Raw genomic sequence first — 25,079 nt, forward strand, 5'->3', positions numbered from 1 at the left:
AATATTAAAATTTATAATGGAAAGTCTATGGGAGGAATGTTTAAAAGTTCGTATCTCAAAAACTTAAAGTGCTGAAGTACTCATACGTCATGGACAGGTATCCCATGTGGAAAGAATTAACGTATTAAGACATGGTATCAATAGCGCCACCATGTGGTCAGTTATCACGTGTTTCACGTTTTGGCGAATAACTCACCAACCATGAGGCTGGTATAACAACATTTGCAGTGTGTTCTGCTTAGACTGATATAGGCCACGCCCCTTTTGCGCCTGGAAAGATTTTCCATGATTTTGGATTTTTAGGTAAACACATTTTTTGCTTCTGTTGGCGCATATTTTATCTAATCTTAACCAAATTTGGCACACACCATATTTAGATGATCCCGAATAAAACTTATTGGCTTGTTTTTGGATATCACTCAATGTATATTTTGGTTACCAAAACTTTGAAGGCGTGTCCTGATGCAATTAACAGACCATAAGTCTTTAAGAATAAATTTGATTGCAATTAAATTTGTGAATGTTGCACATAGTCTTATTGCACAAGTGTGTAACGTTTGATACAATTCTAACCACAGGGGGCGCTATTGTAATATTATAACATGACATTTCTACAATAAAATTTGGTACACAAGTTCTCCATGTCGTGTATGTGCACGACGTACTGAAGTATGGCATCAATAGCCCCACCTTGTGGTCATTAGTAAAACACCACCATACTACTTATTAACTGCCATATCTCTCCAATGTAATATTCCATGGTAAACAAACTAAGCAAAGCTGTACAGATGGGGATGCTGAACAAGTCTGTATCATTTTCAGCAATACTTTGTGATTTATTTCAGCTGTCAGCATTCACACACAGTTTCTGCAGGAAATGCATTTTCTAGTTATAACAGGAGTTTCACATCAAAAATCCAAGTTGAGATGAACTCTCTCCTAAATGACATGCTATTTATGTCATCCCATCTTACTCTGACATGCTCTATACCCATGTATTTGAGATGTATTTTAATGAATGCTGTGTTTTCCTAACACTGGCCAGTCTATGTGGTCATTTTTGTGTTTACAAGTAATTTCATCTTTAACTGTTTTCCAGAGTGAAGATGGCTGAAAAAGTGACAGACTGAAATGAAATTACAATGGCAGTTGCCATGTGGGACAGAGGGCAAGAAAAGAGTCAGCTCTCACAATAAGGTCATTAATATAAGTAGGGTGTTTGTACACAAAGCACCAAGGCTTCAAGAAAATCTATTAAGATTATCTGAAGCAGGATCGGAATTGCCTTTTTTCTTTTTCCAAGGAAGAATATTGTCTACAACATATCCTCAGCATTTCTTTTCTCTTCTTCAAGCAGGCATCTCAGACACAGAGTAAACTTCACATTTATTTCTCTGTGTGCAAACACATTCTTAGGCAATTAGTGTAATTGTTTTGATCCATATAAACATTACACTGATGTAAAAAAAAAATGAAAAATGTACTTTATGTCGAAGAATTTAGGGGTATCGGCAGTGCCTGCTGAACCAGCTGTTGGGAAGTTGTGGAAGTGTGTATGTGTGTGTGTGCGTGTGTTAGGTGACATTCTCCAGAATTGCTTTCTTAAAGGTTAAAGGAGAATTTCATCATCCACTCAGAAATATCAGCACTGAGCTGCTGGAGTGGAGCTACAATGAAAGCTCCTGGAATTCCTTTCACACACACACACACACACACACACACACACACACACACACACACACACACACACACACACACACACACTAGTTTCTACCCTCAGGGGAGGAAAAGTGGTCACAAGAGCTGATAAAGATAAAGCAAGTTGAGAGAAATACACCACTCTGCACAGCAAAGGCACTTCTCTTTTCAGTATTTGTCCCACATAAGCTACTCAAAAGTATAAAGAATGTGCTTCTTTAAATAAAGACATCTGATTTCTTCTCCACCATATTTCTAAATTCTATGTACTTTACAAAAGAAAATTATTAAAATTCTGAAGGGATTTCAAGTATCATGAGTTTTGTTGTTGTTTGTTTGTTTGTTTTTTTCATGAGGTTTCATTTAGATTAAAATCATTCCTTGCCCTGGTCTATGTATATATTTCACTCTCCAAGTGTTGATGAGATTGAGATACACCATGGCCCAAAGTATATGGACAGCCCACATACTTCAGTGTATTTTTGGTCTGGGTCTGTTTCTCCTGGTTTGGGCGTTTAGGTTCCAGTGAAGAGAAATGTTAATGCTGAAGCAGACAATGATATTTCAGACAACAGTGTGCTTCTAGCTTTGAGGTCAAAGTTTGTCCAACATGACAATGCCTTTGTACACAAAGAGCTCCATGTAGAAATGCTTTTCCCAGTTTGCTGTGGAAGAACTTGACTGGCCTGCATGGAGCCCTGACCTCAACACTCTTCAACACCTTTAGGATGAACTGGAATACCTGCTCTGTGAACCAGACCTTATCACCCAACATCAGTGATGAATGAACACTGTGTCATAATCACAGGTTACACAATCACATATGCTGTCCTCATACATCTGCCATTTAATGTATATCCACATACATATCCTACATCACAAACCTTCATACACATCCTACATCACAAACCTTTGAAACTATCATTTGGCAAAAGAAAACAAGATGAACTTAAGGTCTTCTTCTGTTGTCAACATGACATCTCATTCATGACAACTGATCTATCTCCATGTCAACTGAGCAAGATCTTGAAAATAGGGTTGCAACCTAAAGAAAAATCTGGAAAGTGGACACTGAGTGTTTTTGATGTGAGGTCATATTAAGCTAAGATTTTTTAGCAGAACAATTATGGTGCACAAAATAATCTCAACTCAAAGGCACACACACACTCCTGGGTCTTTCAGTGCATTCAACAGTGACTCATACTTACACTTACTCACTTTCAATGTATTCTCTGTCATGGTGTAAATTCCAGTAACACAGCACTTCATTATACAGAAGCAAACAAACCACATTACTGAAGTTTCTGGGTCTTTAATCTTCAATGAATCAATGTGTCTTGGGAAAGTTGCTGTTAATTTAGAATAGTGTCTGGATAGTAGAGATAATTTGATCTGCTCTCTGAGGCTGTGGAGGATTCATTCCAGTACAGACTTGTAGGAACAGTATCAACAGAATGACACACTTACTGCCAAATTAGTGCATTTGAAATGCCTGAGTGGAAGATTTTTCTCTTCTTCTGCTACAGTCATGTACAGGAACATATATTCAAGGAAAACTGAGATAATCTTATTTATACAGAGGACACTGTGGTCATATCCTTTGTATTTTGGGGGATGTGTGGCAACTTCTTACTAAGTTTAATCTTTTTTTTATACTTACTTACTTATTTTTTTTACTTACTTACTTACTTTACTTACCACACAGACATGAGACTGATATCCAACTGAACATCTAACTCTAACATCTGAACAAGTGTATTTCACAAAATGTAAAAACTAAGCTTTACTAACCTTTGGTCACTTTACATGTGTCTGAAATGATCACATAGTAAAACCTTCAGCCTACTGGTGAGTCACCAGGCCAAATACACTTATTATGCATAAAAGACTTCAATACTTCTAAAATCTTGACTTTATTCCAATAGGCTTTTTCTCAAAAGGTCACTGTGCACAGTTGCAGCAGGTACAGTCAATCTTTTAAGTAGGAAAAGCATAAATTAATGATTTTCAGTGGTGAAGGAAGTATTCAGATCTTAAACTTAATGAAAAGTAGCATTACTTAAAAATAGAAATGCTCCCCAACAGGTAAAAGACCTGCATTCAAAATGTCAGCTCAATAATAGTATGCAAGCACTACTAGCAAAATGTACTTCAAGTATCAAAAGTAAAAGCAGGCTACTCATATTGCAGAAAAATGGCTCCTGTAAGTGTTATACTACTTCTATACTGATATAAGTTGCTTTTTACTGCTTTAATTAGTTGAGGTGCAGCAGATGAACTATGCTATTTACTTTGGGGTAGTTTAATCTATAATTGAGAGCATCATAAGTTTTGTACCAACATGTAACTGAATTACAATCCACCACTGATGCTTTTACAATAATGTAAGTACTGTTTATAATGGTGTGTGGTGATAAGTGTTCCTGAGGAATAATTTGTGACTTTTTTAATTGTACTACATTACTAATTGGTCTAAAGGACTTTGGTATGACCTACACATGTTTCTACACATTAAGCTATAATGACATGATGATGATAATGCTGAAAATACAGAAACAAAACAATAATGGGGCTACTGGCTAGGAGAGTAATGCTTCTTAAATGGAAGTCTGCAGTGCCTCCGTCTTACAAACACTAGATAAGAGATGCCCTCTGCTTTCTTAAGTTGGAAAAAATTAGTCTGTCACTACAGGGTACACCTCATAAATTCATAAAGATTTGGGGCCCTTTTCTGCAATATGATTTGAGGCTTTTTCGGTGGTGTGGCGGCAGGCAGCGGGGTTTTGGTTTTGGTTTTCTTAACTGTCTTGTCAATTTGTTAGGTTTGTCTCATCGGGTTTTTTTTAGTACCTCCCTCCATTTCCTTTTCTTTTCTTTTTTTTTTTTTTTTCCTTGTGTGACTTGTTGAGACACTGATTCAGATGTTCTCTTTTTTGGTCGTGTCTTCTATGGGATTTTTTTTTTTTATTTGAACCTATTTTTACCTCTTCATGTTTACAAAGATGTTTAGGGGGGTTAGGGTTGTACATGATGCTTTACAATTTCCTTCTTTTATATGAAACAATGTTGCTTGTAACCCTTTTACGATGTGAACTCTATACTCTGATACCTAATAAACAAAGATTTAAAATAAAAAAAAACAATAATGGAACAATCTTGACGTCAGATTGGAGACAATGATCGATTACTAACGTGATATCCAGCGGTCTGTCGCCCCCTAGTGGCATAATGGAAACATTGCAGTGCCTTGTAGCGAACTTTGTGACGCATTGTGATGACGAGCTTTACGTGGTTTTAGCTCGACAAACAACAACAACATCATTGTGTAAGTGTCCGAGAGAGAGCCTCGCTGTTCTCTTCTTAACAGTAGACATGTCTGTCCTGCGGTTCTGCGCCTCAACCAGCAAACATGTTGTTTCAAAGAGTTTGGCTTTGGAGTCTATTTTTACAGGTTAGTGTCTGCCTCAGTATGAGCTAACGTAACCCAGCAGCGGTACTGTCAACCGCTCTGCGTTCAAAACCTGCAGTTGTTGCAATATATTTAATGTTGGCAGAAGTAATATTCATACGCCGTAGGACATGGTGTAGCATCACTTCACAGCTGTGCTCCATCATGTAAGTCTGTCCTAAATGAATGCAGCTGTGCTTCAGTTTGTCACAGCAGTGTCGCGGTGTTGTCCTCTGTGTGTTCAGGAGGTTTCCGGGCTGCCAGCGGAGCAGCGGGGGACCGGCAGCCGCTGAAGAAAGCTCAAACCCCGCAGGGTCGATTCGACATTTCCGAGGAGAAGAGCAAGGATGTTCTGGAAAGTAAGAATACAGACCTGTCAAAAGAAGATTACAAAATGAGAATTCCAAACAGATACAATTGCAAATAGGGCGAAATATTAAATGTATAAAATGTCAACATTTAATTGTATTGTGTTTGGTGACCACTGCCCTGATGAATCTAATTTCAAAAACTCCTGAACAGTGAGATCAAGTGCAATCTATGCAAATAATGTGTTTATATTTGGCAGTTTAAATCCAATTATTCTTTTCAGTGTTTATTCCAGAAATCTACACTCCTCATGCTGGAAACACTTGAGGTTCACACCCTCCAGTAGAAAGACATGAAGTGATCAGTTCTACACTAATTATATAATCAAGTTGCATCATATCCTCAGATGAGTCCACAGCTAAACTATTGTGTGGAACAAATCTGCTTGATAAGAATTGTCAAAAGACCAGCACCGGGTGTTGGAAGCTGGTTTCCATTATGTTTCAACATCTGTATTGTTATATCAATGATGGATTTAGTCTACCCTAGTTTAGATAATGGGATGGACAAAAGGCCTCTCATTATAACCCAAAACAGCAACCACAGCATCCACAGCACCACAAACTACAGCCTCCAAAAGGACATAAAATAAATCAACTCCTCTGTAAAACAGATGAAAGAAAAGCTGAACAGTATATCTTTCATGGAGGCATATTAATGCAAGGCTGTTGTATTATACTGCATTAGCTGAATATAGCTGTACCTAATAAACTGACAACCAAGCTTACCAGGAGACAGAATGATCTTCATGTTCCATCTCTGCACTTCAGTGTGATTCAGTGGGCGGGAGAGGGAAGTGATGTTCACAGCCCAGTAATGTTATTCAATAGCAGAATTGTTTGAACATCTTGAACCACCAACCAGAACAGCTAAAGATCCAATCAAGCACAACACCTTCATGTTACACCCCTTGTCTAGAGGACATGACCGCATCTTCATACTGAAGCAATAAAAAGTATCTAATTTTGAGGCGAAGGAGCTACAATAACCTATCAGAAGGAATAATTAATCTTTTAAAAAAAAACAAAACGGACAACTAGCTACCTAACAGGGAAAAAAGTATATGAAACAAATAGGAGGATCAGCCCTACAACTGCAAGAAGAGAGAAAGAAAGAAAGAATCATGAATAGATACACTGTAACCTACAGCAAACACTATTTACACCATGAACACTGTTACAGGGTTCCAGCACTATGACTTCTGATGCAGACAATGACAATAAAAGGCAAACAGGTTTGGAGAACAGTGAGGAGAATGCTGCTCTCACCGTCAGCTGTAGAACCACAACAATTCATCAATTAATTCATCAGTGGATTGACAGAAAATTAATCTTAAACTATTTTCATCATTGAATCATTAATATAGTCATTTTTTTAAGTAAATATGCCAAAAATTTTCTGGTTCTCAAATAGGATGATTTAATGCTTTTTTGTCATACATGATAATAAACTCAATACATTTTGGTTTTGGACGGTTAATCTGACAAAACATGACGTTTAAAAATGTAATGTTTGACTGTGGGAACATTTTTTTCACTATTTTCTGACATTTTATAGACAAAGTGATTCTCACACACTCCTGACCAGTCCTCCTACACCCACACACAGACCATACACCCACACAGGAGAACATAGCAGAGACACTCATACAATTCCAGCAAAAGTTATTGTATTGTATTTAATGGGACAATGTACAGTTTTAAACATAAATGTTAACATTTGATATACTGCACCAGAGTTAACTTTAAAGCTAATTTACACCCACAATGTCAACTAGAAATTAATAATGTAATCATGTCAAATTAAAAGCAGGATTATTTGAAAAGACCATGAGATTAAATTTAGTTGTTTTTTAGCAGATAACACCTTAAGTTATCAGCCATCAGATTTATTCTATGAGATGAAAGATGATGAGATCAGAAAAAAATGATGTGTTGTAGAAGAAAGTAAAGCAGTTGTTGGAAGTTCAGCAGCATCTATCAGACTCATTCATTTGTTTGTTGTCCTCCAGAGTACCCTGATGATGTGAACCCTGTGACAAAGGAGAAGGGTGGGCCCCGGGGTCCAGAGCCCACGCGCTACGGAGACTGGGAGAGGAAGGGCCGCTGTGTGGACTTCTAGTTGACCTACCTGTACATGTTAAAACCTTGATTGTTTTTGCTGTAACCTCAAAAGTCAGAACTTCAGATCAGGAGGTGAGAATGAGGGAGAAGTACAAACTGTGTATGTGACTGTGACTGTAGATGTACTCACAGGTACCAAAGACAATTAGAAACATCAATATTTCAGCCAGTTAACTCTGCAAAAGAAAGTAGTTTTACACAAGTGTACATTAATCCACTCGCTCTTCCTGACTGTCTGATGACACATCATCCATGCAGACTGGACTGTCAACCAGTTCTCTGACACCATGTAGGAATACTGATTTCATGCTCATAAAAACAAAAGATCAACATAAATCACTGATATTTTGCACATTGCTGATGTTTTGTTTCAGATGAGAGTAAGACATGGTTCTAAGTGCTGGTCCTGTAAGTTTGTCCACAGGTATGAATGTTAAGACCAATTAAAGAGGTGATGACTCTGTGTTCAAGTCCTGTATGTTGATGGTTTTATTTTGAGGATGTATTTCACTTCACCTTACAACTGTATGAAGACAGATAAGGATACCTCAAAAGAAACAGCATCTGACTTTTTTCCAGAATAACCACAATTTCACTATTTTCTTACTAATAATTGCATTTATTTGGCACTTAATATTCAAGTATAATGTGATTAATCTGGCAAACACAAGAGTTTGGGGAACGCACACAGAAAAGTTTTTCAACAGCTTTCTCATTTCACCATTTTTGCGGTTTTCATTAATTCCAAATGGGATCTGTTGGTACAGACTGCGGTGGATTACCTGTGGTTTCATGTGTGTTTTCTGCTTATGTGGCTCCAAAGAAAAAGAAATCCTTTATTGATAGGTTACACTTTTCAGTATATTTGTGATAACTGTAGTACATCGTACTATTGTACTACACTGTAGCACTAGTAGCAGTATTAGTAGTACTGGTATTAGTGAAAGTACTTGCTACAAGATCCATTATGTCTGATCAGTGATGCTATTTTAAAAGATGCACATGCACGTTATTTAGCCTGCTAGAGGGGAGTAAAGATCTACATCAGCTTCCTCCTGATGAAAATTGAACTCAGCTGTATGTTATGTTGCCTTCAAATGCCATCAGCAGCATTGTAATTATGATATTCTCACCCCACACTATACAATAAATCAATAAGAATTTGCATGCATTTATCTGTTATTGTTTGACATTTATGCGAATTATTACCATAGTAGACATAAGTTATATGCCTGTCACATTTTACACGTTACATACTTGTTATTAACTTCGACACTTCTTTTATAGAAGGACTGGTAAGTGCTAAACACACGAAATGTGCATGTTTTTTGTTTGTTTGTTTTGTCGTTTTGTATAACAATTTGTTTGGACAGGGACTGTTAGCTAAATGTTACGAAAAGACTTGGAGTAAATGAATTCAGACAGTCTGGAGGCGGGAGAGGAGTTGAGGAGAAGCACGTGAAGGCAGCACGGATAGAGGAAGGAGACAGCTAGCTGCAGTAACAGTGCTACTGCTAACAGCTACACCTCGGTGTTAATGTGGTAAGAACACGTCTTCTGTATTGTTTGACACAGCCAGGGTTGTAAAGCCTGTTCGAGGAGTTAGTTCATGAGACTGTATCGATACTTTTTCGATAAATTACGTTATCGGTCTCTCTTCCGCCGACCTAAAACAGCTGTGGGCGGCAGAAAAAAGTGTCAAATACTTAAAATAAGAGATTGTACGGGAAGAAAGTACAATTTGTGCAACATAGTTATGCCGAATTCATTAGAAAAGCCCAAAGAATCGACCTGGTACTAATTTGAGGTCCAGTGAGTATCTACGCTTGACGATAGATACCCAATAATTGCAGGATTTTTGAAATGACTTCAATACGTGTGGCATATTTTTCTTATTCCTAGTCATACAAGCAGCAACTTCACTTTAGCTTTAATTCTACATCCCGTAGCTTTCTGTATCATATGGTTTCAAGTTTTCACAAGTCTTTGTCAATTTCATATGTCGAGTTTTCTTGTCAGGTAAGTAAATGAAGTCCGTTTGTGCTGTGATGCCGGTACAATGGCTCCTGGCTTTGTGTAGGTCACTAGTGTTTGCTGTCACTGCTTTGTTGCGATGGTTACTGACACAGTCCCACACTGACCACTGTCCCCTGTGTTTGACATAGATTTAATGTTGAACAAATGAACAAAGGCTCAAACATAAAGGCGCTGCAACTCATGTGTACAGGTGTGTAACAGTGATGATCCCTATGAGTGACACTGGGGTACTATGAACTGATGTGGCAGTTACTGGATAGACATTAAAGATCCCCTTCAGACATATATATATATATATATATATATATACACATACATCCAGACAGTGAAGCTCAGATATTCAATGTTAGGAACACATTCATGTTCCAAAAGCATGATGTTAATGGAAAAAACTTTACTGTTACACATATAAATCCAGAGACTATTCAACAATAAAAGATACATGTACACTCGTATCCTAGCCACGAGTGTATACTAAAGCCTTATCAGGTCCATTTTTGACCATTTATTGGCATAGTGGAGTGTTGATCGGTGTGGTCATATTTTCTGTGAGACAGTATAAATGTGGCCCTGCTGTTAATACTATGCTATCTATCTGTTTAACATCTGTGGCTGTGTTGAAGGAAATGTTAGTGGCAGTATTGGATTGACAGGATTTTTACATTAATGTGATGAAATTAGAGCTGCAGTGATTAATCGATTAGCTGCCAACTGTTTTAATAACCGATTAATTGTTTTGAGTCATTTTTTAAAGAAATTCTCTGATTCCAGCTTTTCAAATGTGAATATTTAGTTTTTTCGTTTCTTTAGTCCTCTATGACAGTAAACTGAATATCTCTGGGTTGTGGTCAAGACCAGAAAATTAGAGACCAAACGACTAATCGATTAATTGAGAAAATAATTGACAGATTAATCGATAATGAAAATAATCATCAGTTGCGGCCCTAGATGAAGTACTGAGATTTATTAGGTAGCCTATTACATTTCAGGTATTAAACATCTATGAACTGTTTCTCAATTGAATTTCCACAAATTTACAAATCACTATATATATATATATATATATATATGTGTGTGTGTGTGTGTGTGTGTGTGTGTGTATACATATATATATATATATATATATATATATATATATATGTATGTATGTATGTACAGACATCATGATAATAGATGACATACTGTATACCATGACAAAAGGTTTTATCCATATCGCCATTGTAAGTCAACAGTATACAGCAAATCTAGTGCTGAAATCAAAAACTAGTCAAACAAAACAAGACATTTGAAGATGTCACCTCTTTTTTCACACATGACAATATAAAAATTAACTGATCATGAAAATAATCATTAGTTGCAATCCTAAAGAACCCCTTAAAGATGTATTTGAAATGGTCCACGTTGTATCCAGTGCTGCTGTCTGTTTTCACACAGTAAGTGAATAGTGTTTGCTGTGGGATGTATACTTCCTGAAGATGCTTGTTGTACTTTAGCTTTACAGCTTCATGTTTTCACTAGTGATGTCACTTCCTCATTCACCGCTTCACACACAGTTTCTAATGTCTGTGACCGAATATGGGTGTGAATAGCAGAGTGTGACATGTACTGTAGCTGTGCATGTAGGTGTTTTCTGCTCAACAACATGATCAAAGATCCAATGAGTGCAGGATTTAAAGAGGAAGGTGTTTGCAGTGAATGCTATCTATCCCTGCTGTCAGAGTGGGTTCCACTTCATCCTGCTTATGTTTTTCAGTGTTGAGTTGGTCTTTGTTCTGGTGTAGCCTTTGACTGACACTTCCCTCTTGAGTCTAGCACCACCCTCTCTATGCCATCACCATGGCAACCAGGCAAACCACTTACAATGGAGGGTAGTGTGAGAGGAGAAGATCCTGACAGTCACACAGGAAGACAAGAAAATATGTAGTGATCATGTCATCACTGAGGCATTCTTCTCATTTTCACAACAGTACTGTACATAATGTTTGTACCCTTTATAAATCTTTGGGTTGTGGACAAAACAAGACATTTGAGGACGTCATCTTGGGCTTTGAGAAACATTGACCAATATTTTTCATTTTATAGACCAAACAACTAATTGATTAATCAAAAAAAGAATCAACATATTTATCAATAATGAAAATAATAGTTAGTTGCATTATTAGTCTAAAGTCATATGTTTCTACTTGTTCTGGCTGGCTGTATCACGCTGCCTCTCTGATTGGTTTCTAGTAGCAACCCAAGACCTGGGTCAGGCTGGCTTTGAATTATATTCTGTCTAATCAGGTCAAGAGGGATTCTGGGGTATTGCCACAGGTCTTGAGTGAGTGTGTTAGATGATCTATTTTGGAACATTTCCTAGAGAAACACTTGAGTTATGAAGTTAATGCACCCATCCAGCTGTAAACTATGACCAGCATGCTGTGATCCAGTGCCTGTGTGTCAGTGGACCTGTGGACAGTACTCTTCCTCGTTGGTCCAGTGAGCACAGGCGGGTCTGAGCATGCAGTCTTAATGAGATCAGTCAGGTGAGGAGTGAGCATTTCGTTACACTCGGGGACCCAACTGGATGCTTATCTGGCCTGCTGCTTAGTGATCCCACAACAACAGGTAGAGACATTCCACTCACTAAGCTACTGTAGGTGTGTATGAGCTGCTCAAACATGTCTTAATCTAGAGCAAATGTTCACAAGGACTGAACGATTAATTTAATCTGTTTGTCTGTATTCCTGTGTGTTCAGGCCTAAACTGTCCTTCATCTGAGGAGGCTTTGTCATGGATTACAACTGATCAGATGAGTGACAGCTGTTAGAATGATGACATTTGTCCATTATATTGTAGCTTTAAACATACAGTATGTTTACAGTTGCACTTATCAGTATTTTTATAGTAACAGTGATCCAATGAGTGTGGGATTTAAAGAGGAATGGTTTTGCAGTGTGTTATATCTATCTCTGCTGTCAGAGTGGGTTCCAGTTCAACACTAAACACTACCTGCCCAGCAGCAGGCAGATAAAGTTAGACACTAGCTGGTGAACATAGTGGAGCATTTAGTAGCTAAAGAGACAGATGTTAGATGTTTTTTCTCAGGAGTTGGTGGAGACCAAACCAGAGCTAAAAGCAGAGTGAATGTTGGACTTCTGTTCAGATGCAAAAACAAGTCCAAAATAATGCTAATGTTGCTACTAGAGCTACAACTAACAATTACTTTCATTTTCGATTAGTCTGCTGATTATTAAGTCCACGGTGACAAATTGCCTGGTTTGCTTGGCCAACAATCCGAAATCCAAAGATATTCAGTTTACGATAAGACTTAGAAAAGCAGCAAGTCCTCACTAATGATGGAACTGGAACTGGGAAATATTTGACTTTTTTTTGCTTTAAAAGATCAGTCAATTACCCAAATAGTTGCAGATGATTTCTTTTGTTGATCAAGTAATCAACTAATCATTGCAGCTCCAGTTGCTACATGTGTGCTGCAGAGTTCTGCTTCCATTTCTGGGCCAATTTGTTGCAGAAGCTTTCTGACTTGGACTGGGTTTGGTCATTTAAAATGTGACAAAGAAAAAAAAATAATTTTCATAATTTGTACATATATGTGTTGCAGGAGAAAGACAGATTGTAGCCAAGTTAGCCTAGTGAGTGACAGGTCAGTAATGGATGAAATTTTCATTGATAAATCTGTCAGCTGTTTTTTTGATTCATCATTTAGTTTACAAAATCATTTTTAAAAAATTTAAATGCCCATCAAAATTTCCCAGAGCTGCAGGGGATTTCTTCAACTGTCTCATTCTGTCTGACTGACAGACTAAAACCCAAAGACGTTTCATTTACAATGATATAAAACACAATAAAGCAGCAAATCATCACACTGGAGAACCAGGAACAGAGCGTGATTGACTGTAGCAGTGGGGTCAGTCTTAAAGGTGTGGCTGTGGCTCTGGTTTGGGTCTTAGTTTTAGGCCTGTGCAGAACTGATATGTAGGCAACTGTTCAGCTTGTTCTGCTGCCCCCAAGTAACCAAAAAATCTAATAATGGAGCTTTAAACTTCTTATGTGTAGAATTTTTGAATTATAGAAGAATTCCTAATTATTCGGATAACAAGAAATTAGGCAGTGTGATGAAAATAGGTGCAGCCAATATGTTGCTTTTGGTCAGAAATGTTCAAATGTGACACACAGTAGCTTTTACTTCTTTAGGTGTCTGTTAACATGTTCTTATATGTACGTCTGTCCTGTGTCATTACAGAGCTCCTGTGTGCCTCACCTCAGCAACATGTTGTTTGTTGTTGAGGAAACATTGGATAAAAAGCACAACCTTGCAGCTCCTTCAAGGTACGTGAATGAAACTTAAACTTCAAGAATATAATCATGAATTAAACGTAAATGATAAACAAAAACAACTTATCATATAAATCTGAAAGTTACTAAATGATTACATTCCTGTAGTTGACAGACCTTCCTAGATTCTCTTTTCGTCCAATGGAAACCAAAGGATGCAGCCAGCGATGGAAGATGCGTCTGCCAGAGTTTAAAGACAGCAGAGGAAAAGACACTGAGAGAGGCAAGACAGAGAAAGAAAGGAACGGGGCAGGGCCACAGAAAAGTGTTACTATGGCGCCCACCTCTAGGTATCTGAGTGACAGACAGTATGTAATGAGGAAGCCTCTCTTCTCCGTAGAACAACATACATCTATCTTAAAGAAGACTCATCCACTGAAGCACCCGCAGAAGGTGAGGAGGAGTAGAACACTCATTTATTTTTACTAGACTCATTCTTCAGTTTTACGTGTTGGTCTCTGTATGAATATATCCCCTGGTCATATTTCCATAACACTGCCAACTGAACTGAATACTGTCAGATCAACATAAAGGCTGCAGCAGCACAAGATTAAATACACACAGCCATAAAATCCTTGAGTTGTTCCATCTTCTTAAGAGATTTGTAACAAGTTGGAGTATTTAAAAAATGTAAAAAGTGTTATGAGATAAAGTCATAATTCTAGAAAATATAGTCCTAATATTACAGGAATAAAATGAAAAATTGAAAAAGTTATAATATATGATATACTATGAGAGTAAAGTCATACTTTTTATGAGAATATGGATGTCATATTTTTAGAACAAAATGTCATATGTTATGATTAGATAGATTAGATAGATATTAGATTTCATGTGCATGTTGTAACAATTTCCTTATTGTGCAGTTGCTATTTTTCCCTGCAAAAGACTGACAAAATACTAAAACATTATTTCATATTATGCTTTTTTACATAAAATGAAGATTTTGTCTCATGATTAGTATGACTTTTTCACATAAAATTACAACTTTACTTTTGTGATATTATTGACTTTATTTGAGAAATTCTGACTTTATTCTCCAAACAATACACATTTTTCTTAAAATATTTCTACTTTATTCTCAAGCTGTCTTTCTACTTGAGATTTTCTTTTATTTTTAACTATGCTATGTAATATTTAGGGGATCCAAGGGTGAAAAGAGGGTGTGAGTGTCCCCCACACTCATGATGGGATTCATTAAGGCTTCAACTGCAAAAATGTTAAAAATTCATCAATGCTGCAAACTCTGAGAGACCCGAGAATTCTCATCTTCCTTTTTTATCTGTACCAGTCAAAAGTAAGAACACACCTACTCATTCAAGGCTTTTTCTTTATTTTTACTATTTTCTACATAGAACAATACTGAAGACACCAAAATGATAAAATAACACATACGGAATCATGTAGTAAACAAAAAACAAACCAAAATATCTTTCACATTTTAGATTCCTCAAAGTAGCCATTTTCTGCTTGGATGACAGCTTTGCACACTATTGGCAATATCTCAACCAGCTTCATGAGGTCGTCCTCCAGAAATCAATTGATCAGAATCAACAAGCACTCAGAAAAAATATGTTTCTCTTTACCTCGTAGAGATGTTCTTGTCATAATGTGGATTACTACAGTAGTGGATGTGTACCCACACTACCTCAACACAACACAACTGATGGTCTCAAATGCATTAAGAAGGCAAGAGATTCCACCAATTAACTTTGACAAGACTCACCTGTTCATTTAAAACCATTCCAGGTGACCTCATGAAGCTGGTTGAGAGAATGCTAAGAGTATGGAAAGCTGTCATCAAGGCAAACAGTGGGTACTTTGAGGAATCTAAACTATGGAAGATATTTTAGATATTTAACTCTTTTTTTGTTTACTACATAATTCCATATGTGTGTAGTTTTGATGTCTTCTGTATAAGAAAAACCCTTGAATGAGTAGGTACTGGTGCTGTATTTTAAAACTCACTGCCAAGTCTATTGCAGCTCTATCCATCATGTTCGTGGCATGTTTGAACAGAGCCATTACAAAACGTTTATTTAACCCAGATGTGTGTGTGGAAACAGAAAAGCAATCATTTCAGCAGACAGATGAAGCCACTGATGTAACAGATTCCATGTCTGAAAATGACTAATCACTTTAAATTCTATCTGTTTCCTTCCTCACAGGAGAAACATTTAAGTGTCAGCAGGACAGAAGATCAGCAATATGCCAACATCAGCTTGTTGACCAGTGCAAGAGAAGAACTGACCCCAGAGAGCTTCAGCTTCTCTCACTGTGACCTGTCATCACCCTCAGCCTCCAGAGAAGAGCTTTGCTCACCCTTGGGTGTCTCAGACCTGAGAGGCAGGCTGTCCCATGAAAAACACACTGTTGGATCACCTTTCCCTGGATGCAGATCAGCTCAGCGGAGCCTCTCTAGCTCCTTCCTGGAGGTCCAGAGACTAAACCCTCCTCTGAGGCCGCCATTAACCTCCACTGTCCTATATCCTACTTACACCCCTCGCTCAGGTTACTCAAGGCGAGGCCAGACTGAGCTCAGGCTTGGGGGGAGGGAGGGGAGAGGGGGAGGGGAGACCAAACTAAATACATGCTCTTTTGTAGGACAGTCAAGGGGACGCACTATGTCTTCCTGTCAGGCAAACTACTGGGCTTGTGCCATCCCTAAAGCTTTGCCACCTTCCCCAGACAGGCACTCTGTAGGCTGGGATCCAAACAGAGAGTACCAGGCCCTGCTGGACTACACCTACCCTCTGAGACCAGGACATCTGGTCAGTGAGTGGGACCGCTCTGAGCTCCGGGGAGACTCTCTCCTCCAACCAGACCCGAACCTACAGGACTCAGGGATTGAACTGGACCACCTTTGTAGCTCCACCAACCTGTCGGGGTTAGACTTTTCCCTGAGCGGCACAGGGCAGATCAGAGAAGGGGGCACTCTTAGCGTGGGTCAGAGGTCACCTGACCTGCAGGGATTCTCCAAATCCTCATATGGTTTGCCCTCTGGTGCCCCGCTGTCTCTAACGCACCCAGCCAGTTTGTCCTTGGAGAGTATGGACTGCTGTAGAGACAGAGGTGAGATGAATAGTTACAGGAGTGGTGGTCACCATCATGAGCACCACACACCATCCTCCTCCACCTCCACTGCTTTCATCCGCTCCACCAGTGTGCTTCCTCAGTCCAGGCGTGTTGGTGTGGAGGTAGATGAGGAGTTCCGGCCTCTCCCAGAGCAGCTGGAGGAGCTGCAGCTTCTGTCCAGACAGGTCAGTGCTGTGCACACTCATGGACCTCTACTCACCCATACATTTCATTATCGCTAATCATGTTGCACATGAAACATTTTTACATCGTGTAACTTTCATCATGGTCTGAAAATCAACCTACACACACTTCACAGTGAACAATTCATTGCTTTTATGTTTCTCTCAGTTCTGTCATTGTTATATGATACTGCAATTGTGAGCCGGGACAATTTTCCAATTTTCCATTCAAGGATACCTCAACATCCAATAATAGTCAGCTACCAAAAAGCGATACACTGATGAGCTGTGATGTTGGAAAATCTAAAAGGCAACAAAGAAATGTTGCAAATTGTGAAAAGGATAATGTGAATTGTATATGTGTGTGATGTGATGAAATTTTTCTGTCTTTTCTTGTCTGTCCGCCATCAGACTGTATTTTTTACAATGTGTGATGATGATGTGGATCGTAACCTTAGTGGGACATTATTACATGTTGGGAACTCAATAACTGACTGTTGCCATGGCTACAGTTGTCACCCCTGCTGAGGTGAGACCCTTACCTGCCGTTAGTCACTGTGTGCTAACATGTAGCTGTCAGCAGCTGCTGGTGGGTTCAGATGTTGACCATCTCAGTACACAACACGCCCCCACCAACACAGCCTCTTGTATTGTTTTACACAGGGCTGAGGACTTCCTGTATGTTGCTGAACAACAAGAAAAAGTTGAACAAACAAAAGCAACAGTTTAATGAGAATAGGAATACATACATACAGTAGAAGATACAGGCATTCCTGTTTGCTTTTCTAGCACATGTGCAGTTGGCGTGCTTGCAATGTGTACAGTCTGCGCGGTCTTTTGGGCTGCACACAGGCGTCCACAAGAGAGGTTCACACACCCTCACGGACATAGGCAGGTGATGAAATTTATGTCACGCAGACCCTTGTGGCCACGTTGACATGAAAAACAATGAGCCGTAAAGCACAGCGAGGGATGTCACAGTAATTTCACCTCGTCTGAAGACATGTTTCCTTTCCTCTCTGTCCCAGTTTTGTGTCAAAGTCTGTTCCTACACACATTATAGGCTGTTTAAACAAAACTGCACTTTCCATTGAACCATGAATACAACCATGGAGGGACAGACACAGTGGATCAGTGTTACTAAAATGCTTTTGAGCTGTAATGATGTGGTTTGATTGTAAGGGTTTGGTCCATGTGTGCAGGTGAGGGAGGTGACGGCACAGCTGAGGCGGCCCATCACAGCCAGCTGGGAGTCTCTGGATCCAGGCACCACCTCCATCCTCTCCTCCATCACCCTGCCTGAGAAACAGGAGGCTGAAGAGGAGGAGGAGGTCAAAGAGCAGGAGGGCAAACAAGACACAGATGAAGGACACAGAGAGGAGAGCAGTGCTGCTGAGACAGGTATGCATTAATAATGAAGAAATTCTTCAGTCAGAGCTCATAACTCAGAGCTCAGATTTGACATATCTGTGCATCTTGCCTCCATCCCAATACGATGGTGGTGAAAGGAATACATTTTGTGATGCTCACAGCATGAAAAAAATGGCAGCAGTTATCACTGTAACTTCTTTCTACCAAAGACACAGTCCATGGAAATGTGTGCACGATGTCAGTTTGGTGAATGTCTATCAGCAGCTGATGATGGAGACTCTGAGGCAGTGAGGAGGAGTCCCGGAGCCTGGATGGAGTCTGTTGGAGGAGGTCTGACTCGGGCTAGTCTCAGGGAGGTGGAGGCTTTGGCAGAACAGCTGTGTGGCCTCACCCTGCCTGACACCCAGAGGAGCAGCCAGGAGGACCAGGAGCAGAGTGACTCCCTCATGCGACACATTCAGGTAGAGACAGAATCTGACCTGCCAGTGAAACATCTGATTGAAACTCTCTAAATGTTTTCATACTGACTAAATTCTGCAGGCTTTTATTGTAGCTGGACCATGATAATCTAAAAGCAGCCATGAATGTGAACCATGTATGTTTCAGATCTTCTGTTCACACCTGGGGCAGCTCATCCAATGGCTCTACACAGTGTCAGAGAAGATGGACCTGATGGCCCCGCCCACTGTGGATATAGACAGTGTGAAGTCATCGCTGGCTGAATATCAGGTGAGGGCCGAGCCTCGGCACCCTGTTATACTCCAAAACAGAGCGGACAGCGGGCACATGTGGTTCTGTTTATGCTACACTGGCTGTAAGCATGGGCAGATTGCACCTGTGGGTCTACTGAGTCACTCACTCATAAGTCACTTGTTTATTCTTATGTTCATAATAAGGCTGTAGGCTTGCTGTTGTCAGAGAGAAACCTGACAGTGAAGACCAGTCTCTGTCGCTAACGCTACTCATAAATTCTCATAGCGAGGCCAGGTAAAAAAAAAAAAAGGGGACTCTGTGTAGGAACGTAGTTGAGATTGGCCCTAAAATGAGAATAGCTGGTCCACCGTAAGTGAGCCTGGTCAGGTTAGGCTAAGCCATTGTTGCTAACTCTGGAGCTAACCCCGCAGTTGGGGAAACAACAGACAAGACTTTTCTTGGTCTTGAGAAGCTGCAGCATTTATTAACTGACACACTGTAGTCTGAACTGTACATTTACTGCCAGACTGACAACATACTGCTAACCTTTTCCTCTGCTCTGCTCGCATTCATCGTCACTTTTCAATCATAAGTAGCCCATTGATATTAATGATCATGTGAAATTTTTAGCAGGGAGGGGGGGTGTATTCATTTGGTTGCAATCTGCAGCCTCACTGCTAGATGCCACTAAATCTTACACACTGGTCCTTTAAAAAAAAAAAAAAAAAAAAAAAAAGGTTTTTACAGCTACATGTCTGTGTGGAAACCAGAAGCGTTGAGAAATAAATGCAGCTTTTGACCATCATATAAACAAAACAAACCCCCCAAAACATGACATCAAAACTTGAATCAGAATGATGTCACCAGTCATATTTATGCTGAATTAAAAACCTCTGGGTGTAAACACAAGAAATTTCAACATTTCAATTTACATTTTTTTCCATTCAAAGTTTCCTAGAACAGGTATTGTACTACTCACATGAGAAATGATGGCATTTCTGAATAGCCTAAATGGCATATATAAATATGGCATGTCTGTGTGACACATACAGTGACCCTGTAATCCTATAAATGAGGGAAATTAAAAACAAACAAAAAAGACCCTGGGGTTCACAGGATTACCAGAATAATGTTTTAATTCATAATTTGATTCATACTGATCAATGTTAACACTTCCTGATGTGACTCCCTATCCCTACCTTTCTTTAATATTGATAATTAATACATATATATACTATATATTCTCCAAATTCTTTCCAATACAGTAATTTCATTTCATTTTCATTTTCAAATGGGAAAAAAGTGAGCCCACCCTCAAACAAAAGTGACTTGCAGATTGTTTGAGTGGCACATGTCTGGACGTAGAGTCACAGCCTCAGCATCAACAGTCATATAAAATAGAGAAATTGAAGAAGCTGCAAACTGAGAATGTCATTTTTGCTTGATGAAGGAGCTAAATGATTGGTTAATTATCAAAATGTGTGAGCTGTTGATGGACTAATCAATTAAGTGACCAGTCAGCTCCACACTAGTGTTTTTCTGCTTGTACTCATTGCTTTCATTTAAGCAAATGCATATCCACAATCATTGCAATTTAAACCTTTGCCAACACAGACAGTGAGTAACTGAACTAGATAAAGTATCTATCTATGTGAAACTATCTTACTGTACATGTTCCAAGTGTTTCCTCAGCAAACTCAACCCCATTTTCTAACTTTATACTCACTCAGTGCACATGGTACAATGCTGACAGTTTTGTATGATGGTCTGGTTGTCAGAGTTTTCAGAAAGAAGTGAGCAACCATCAGCCACTGACCTCTTGTGTCCTGCACAGCGGACAACTTCTCCTCAGCTGCATCAACACCACCTCTCCAGGTGAGTCTCTCTGGTTTCACATCACCAGCTACATGTATTAACAGCAAATACTGCTAATACTGTATTAAGAGGAAAACTTCAAAATGAATCTCAGGATTTCTGTTTTCTGTCCACTCTCCTCCTCTCCAGTTTTAAGAGATACCCTGCTGTTGATTGAGAGGCAGTCTAGAGCTCTGGAGAGCCACACTGAACACTTCTTCTCCTCCATCCTGTCTGCCATGGACAGTCTGACCCAGCCCAGTCAGCCCAGCAGGGTGGAGGCCCCAGGCCCTGTGGGGCTGCAGGGGTCCACTCTGTGAACATTCAGTAGAAGCGCAGAACATGTCTGTGTGCAGGGATATGATTCGTTTCACTTATTTATTTCTTTATTTTCTTACTTTTTTCCAAAGATTATGTTTTTTTAATATACAGCTTTCATTTATGCATCACAAAAAAAAATCTTTTATACACATCAATGATCTAGAAGAAAATGTCCTGAGTTCTTAAAAGTTTCATGAAAGAAAAATTTAGGACCAGTATGTTGTCTGAACTAAAGTGATCACTTAAAATACTGCAGGAACTTGAAGTGCTCTTAAATGGTGTCTGAAAATTAAAAATATAGAGCTGTAAATTAGCACAGTAAGTCCCCTTTAAAGAGAGGGACAGCTGCATTCACTCTGTCATTTCAACACATCAGGTTTACATCTGTTTCTCTGATCCTGATCTCTGATCAGTTGGCAGCTACTGCAGGATGTGATCACCAGCCGGTACTATGATCCTTTTTATGACCTGATTATCTCACAGGAAACAAAAAAGTTTTTTAAAAACATTTTCTATTAGCTGGTTTAACAAGGTTATCAAATGTGTCCTTATGTGAAGTGCACTAGAACATCACACACACAGCCTTAAAACATTTTTATCTGTTCTCATGGACGTCAGTGTTATGTGTTCTAATGTTAACATGTATGTCAAAAGGTCAGTTCACCCAAATTACAAAAGATACATGTTTTCTTACTTCCCTCTACTCGTATCTATTCTGCAGATAGTTTTGGTTTTATTTGTCCAAGTTTGGACAATCTGAATCTGAGACTTCAGACACAGATATCCACCCCAGTACAATATAATATTTAGTTTGTGGTGCTTACAGCATTGATTTATATATCACCGTGGATAACCCACTGTGGGCAGTTGTCATTAGAACTACTTACTACCAAAGATATAGTCCCTGTTGGAGAAAATGGACAAATAGAAACTGAACAAATAAAACAAAAACTATTTGCGTGGCTAGTTATAGTCATTTGGGTGAACTGACCCTTTAAAAAAGCCTTTACAACCCAAAACAACAAAGCTTTTCACTATACTGTAATTCGATCAAATCACTAAATAAAGCTGGTTGTTTAACCTAGTGGTATGAGTGTCTATATCTGTCAATGTTTTGCTGTATTCTTTCCTGTCTGGTCTGCACATTTAAAGGAAAGGTTGTTTCACTGACAGGTCTGTCAGGTCAGACTAGCTCATTATTTCAAAGGCTTAAGCTTAGATTCATTTTTGGTTATTGGTAAATTATGAGGGGAAAACATCTTCTGATGTTTCCATATGGAAACATGCTGGTGTGTTGGTCATGCTGCCAGAAATACTCACTAGAACATCAAATGTGGATCAATTCATTGGCTCCCAGTGCAATACAGAATCAACTTGAACAGAACACAACATACATTTGATATGACAGAACCTACAAATAAAGACAGTGAACAACAGAGCAGTGTGTGGTACAAAACAGAAGATGACAGAAGATGCTGCTGGATAAGGAGGTTGGCAGAATATCCTGTGCAGATGTATATGTGTGAGTGAGAGTGTACAGGACATGTAGGGATATTATATATACACTTAAAAATATGACATGATTTCTTTATTTCCAATCTGTACATTGAGACATTAAACTACATACACCCCAATAAAAACTGGAAAAATTGAGGTGTTCTAAAACTTTTGACTCGTAGTGTATATACACATACAGTACATACATATACTGTATATGCATATATGCACAGTACTGTACAAAAGTTTTAGGCACCAAAAGTGAAGGGATGCTTTCAAAAATTATGCCATGAATAGTTTTTATTCATCAATTAACTTGACACAAAGTTCAGTAAACAGAAGAAACCTACAGTAAATGAAATCAATATTTGCTGTGAGCAGCTTTGCCTTTAAAACAGCAGCAGTTCTCCTCACTACACCTGCACACAGTTTATAGAGGAGTTGCCACAGTTCTTCTGTGGATTTAGTTGTCTCAGCTGCTTCTGTCTCTTCATGTAATCCCAGACTGACTCCATGATGTTGAGATCAGGGCTCTGTGGGGGCCAGACCATCTGTTGCAGGACTCCTTGTTCTTCTTGTTGCTGAAGATAGTTCTTTATGACTCTAGCTGGATGTTTGGAGTCATTTTCATGCTGCAGAGTAAATTTCCAGGGTGGGACCAATCAATTTGTGTCTAGTTTATAAAATTTTAAATGGTTTGGCTCCTCCTCCATTATGTGACTTTGTGTACACTCGCTCAGTAAGTTCTATTAGATCCTCCAGAATATCCTTTATACAAGATTGTACCATACCATTTCATCACACTACATTTGGGCAGTCAGCTTTCTCTGTGAAAGCCACAAGTCAGTGGAATGCCCTACCTGATGATATGAAGAACTGTAATTCCATCAGTATGTTTAAAATCAAATCTGCTAAAAACTATTCAGTTCTGTAACCACTGACTCTACATTTTATCTCATGTAGAGATCTTATGAACGCAAATAACATTGATTTTAATTTGACAAACATACATTAGTCATTTCTATACACACACACACACACACACACACACATATATATATATGTATAATATAATTTTCTGAAGTAATAGGAATGTAAAGATATAATGTTTGAGGAATTTCAGGTTGAAGTTTTCCTTTATTATGAAATAATAGTCATTGAATGTTTTTATGCTATGAAATAAGAGTTGTGTTGAATTTATATTTGAAGACGTTTCTGAAAGTAATCTGATCACATAGTGTTGCTTAACTTTATTCCGTTCGCTTTAGTATTAAACTTTTATTTCAGTGTAGATGGTTTGAGAAAGCTGAATCAATGAAAACTGGATGTCTAGACATTGTCTAGACGTTAGCCTCAAGTCACACACTTCAAGCCACTATCTCTCAACAATTTTCTTTATTATGTTATGTTATTATCATTTATAGGCCTTATTATTCTTTTTATCTAGTATCTTATGCTTTATCATGTATTCCCAAGATGTTTAGCTATTAATAAATGTCTTCATTTATCCTAAGAAGTTATGATTGTGGTTTTCTTTGAGCTGCAGTAAACAGAAATCACTGTTTGGGACAAGAACTTATGGTTATGAGACTGATTCATTGATTAAATTGAATAAGGGTTATTGCTTCCTGCTGGCACTAACAAATTTAACCAAAAGGGAGGTAGCGCCCAGATGACGTTATGTTTTATATTAATAAAAGTATTAATGTTACAACATATTCATTAAGCCTCTCCTGCTTAATGAATTTTGTACAAATACTCAAAGTATATATTTTGCTCTATTTCTGTGTGATGTGTTCGGCTTCTGATAGTTTAGAAAAGGGCAGAGAAGCACTGCTTATATTTAAATGTACAGTGCTCCAGCCCCATGGGTTAGTGTATTACATTATCAACATTGGCCAACTACATGGGCATTTCACAAAGAACTTTAACTTTGTGCATATACATAGAAGTGACTCTAGTCAAGGATTTAATTGACACACATCAACATTTGTTCTTCCAGCCAACAAGACAAGCTGAACATGCTAAACCATTCAGTCTCATTAATTAAAGGGAGAAAGTTGCACACCTCTA

The 25,079-nt window shown here is 38.6% G+C and overlaps 2 protein-coding genes across 5 annotated transcripts; both read left to right on the forward strand.

Annotated features, from left to right (window-relative positions):
* The first annotated feature begins 4,979 nt into the window (after positions 1–4,979).
* Positions 4,980–8,108, forward strand: sdhaf4 (succinate dehydrogenase complex assembly factor 4). The gene is made up of 3 exons (XM_067609274.1): positions 4,980–5,149; positions 5,392–5,505; positions 7,527–8,108. The coding sequence occupies exons 1-3, from the start codon at positions 5,071–5,073 to the stop codon at positions 7,634–7,636; spliced, it is 303 nt and encodes a 100-aa protein (XP_067465375.1). The 5' UTR covers positions 4,980–5,070; the 3' UTR covers positions 7,637–8,108.
* Positions 8,109–9,050: 942 nt separating this feature from the next.
* On the forward strand, positions 9,051–22,593 carry cep68 (centrosomal protein 68). 4 transcript variants are annotated; one of them, XM_067609269.1, is made up of 9 exons: positions 9,051–9,180; positions 13,922–14,007; positions 14,122–14,406; positions 16,182–17,273; positions 18,473–18,671; positions 18,903–19,102; positions 19,248–19,370; positions 21,113–21,209; positions 21,339–22,593. In XM_067609269.1, the coding sequence occupies exons 3-9, from the start codon at positions 14,155–14,157 to the stop codon at positions 21,506–21,508; spliced, it is 2,133 nt and encodes a 710-aa protein (XP_067465370.1). In that variant the 5' UTR covers positions 9,051–9,180; positions 13,922–14,007; positions 14,122–14,154; the 3' UTR covers positions 21,509–22,593. The 4 variants fall into 4 exon arrangements, with proteins under 4 accessions (XP_067465370.1, XP_067465374.1, XP_067465372.1 ...); XM_067609273.1 differs by having other exon boundaries at positions 18,906–19,102; XM_067609271.1 differs by lacking the exon at positions 9,051–9,180 and adding an exon at positions 9,217–9,450.
* Positions 22,594–25,079: the final 2,486 nt, after the last annotated feature.

Source organism: Thunnus thynnus, chromosome 14 (genome assembly GCF_963924715.1).
Source record: "Thunnus thynnus chromosome 14, fThuThy2.1, whole genome shotgun sequence".
Taxonomy (NCBI): domain Eukaryota; kingdom Metazoa; phylum Chordata; class Actinopteri; order Scombriformes; family Scombridae; genus Thunnus; species Thunnus thynnus.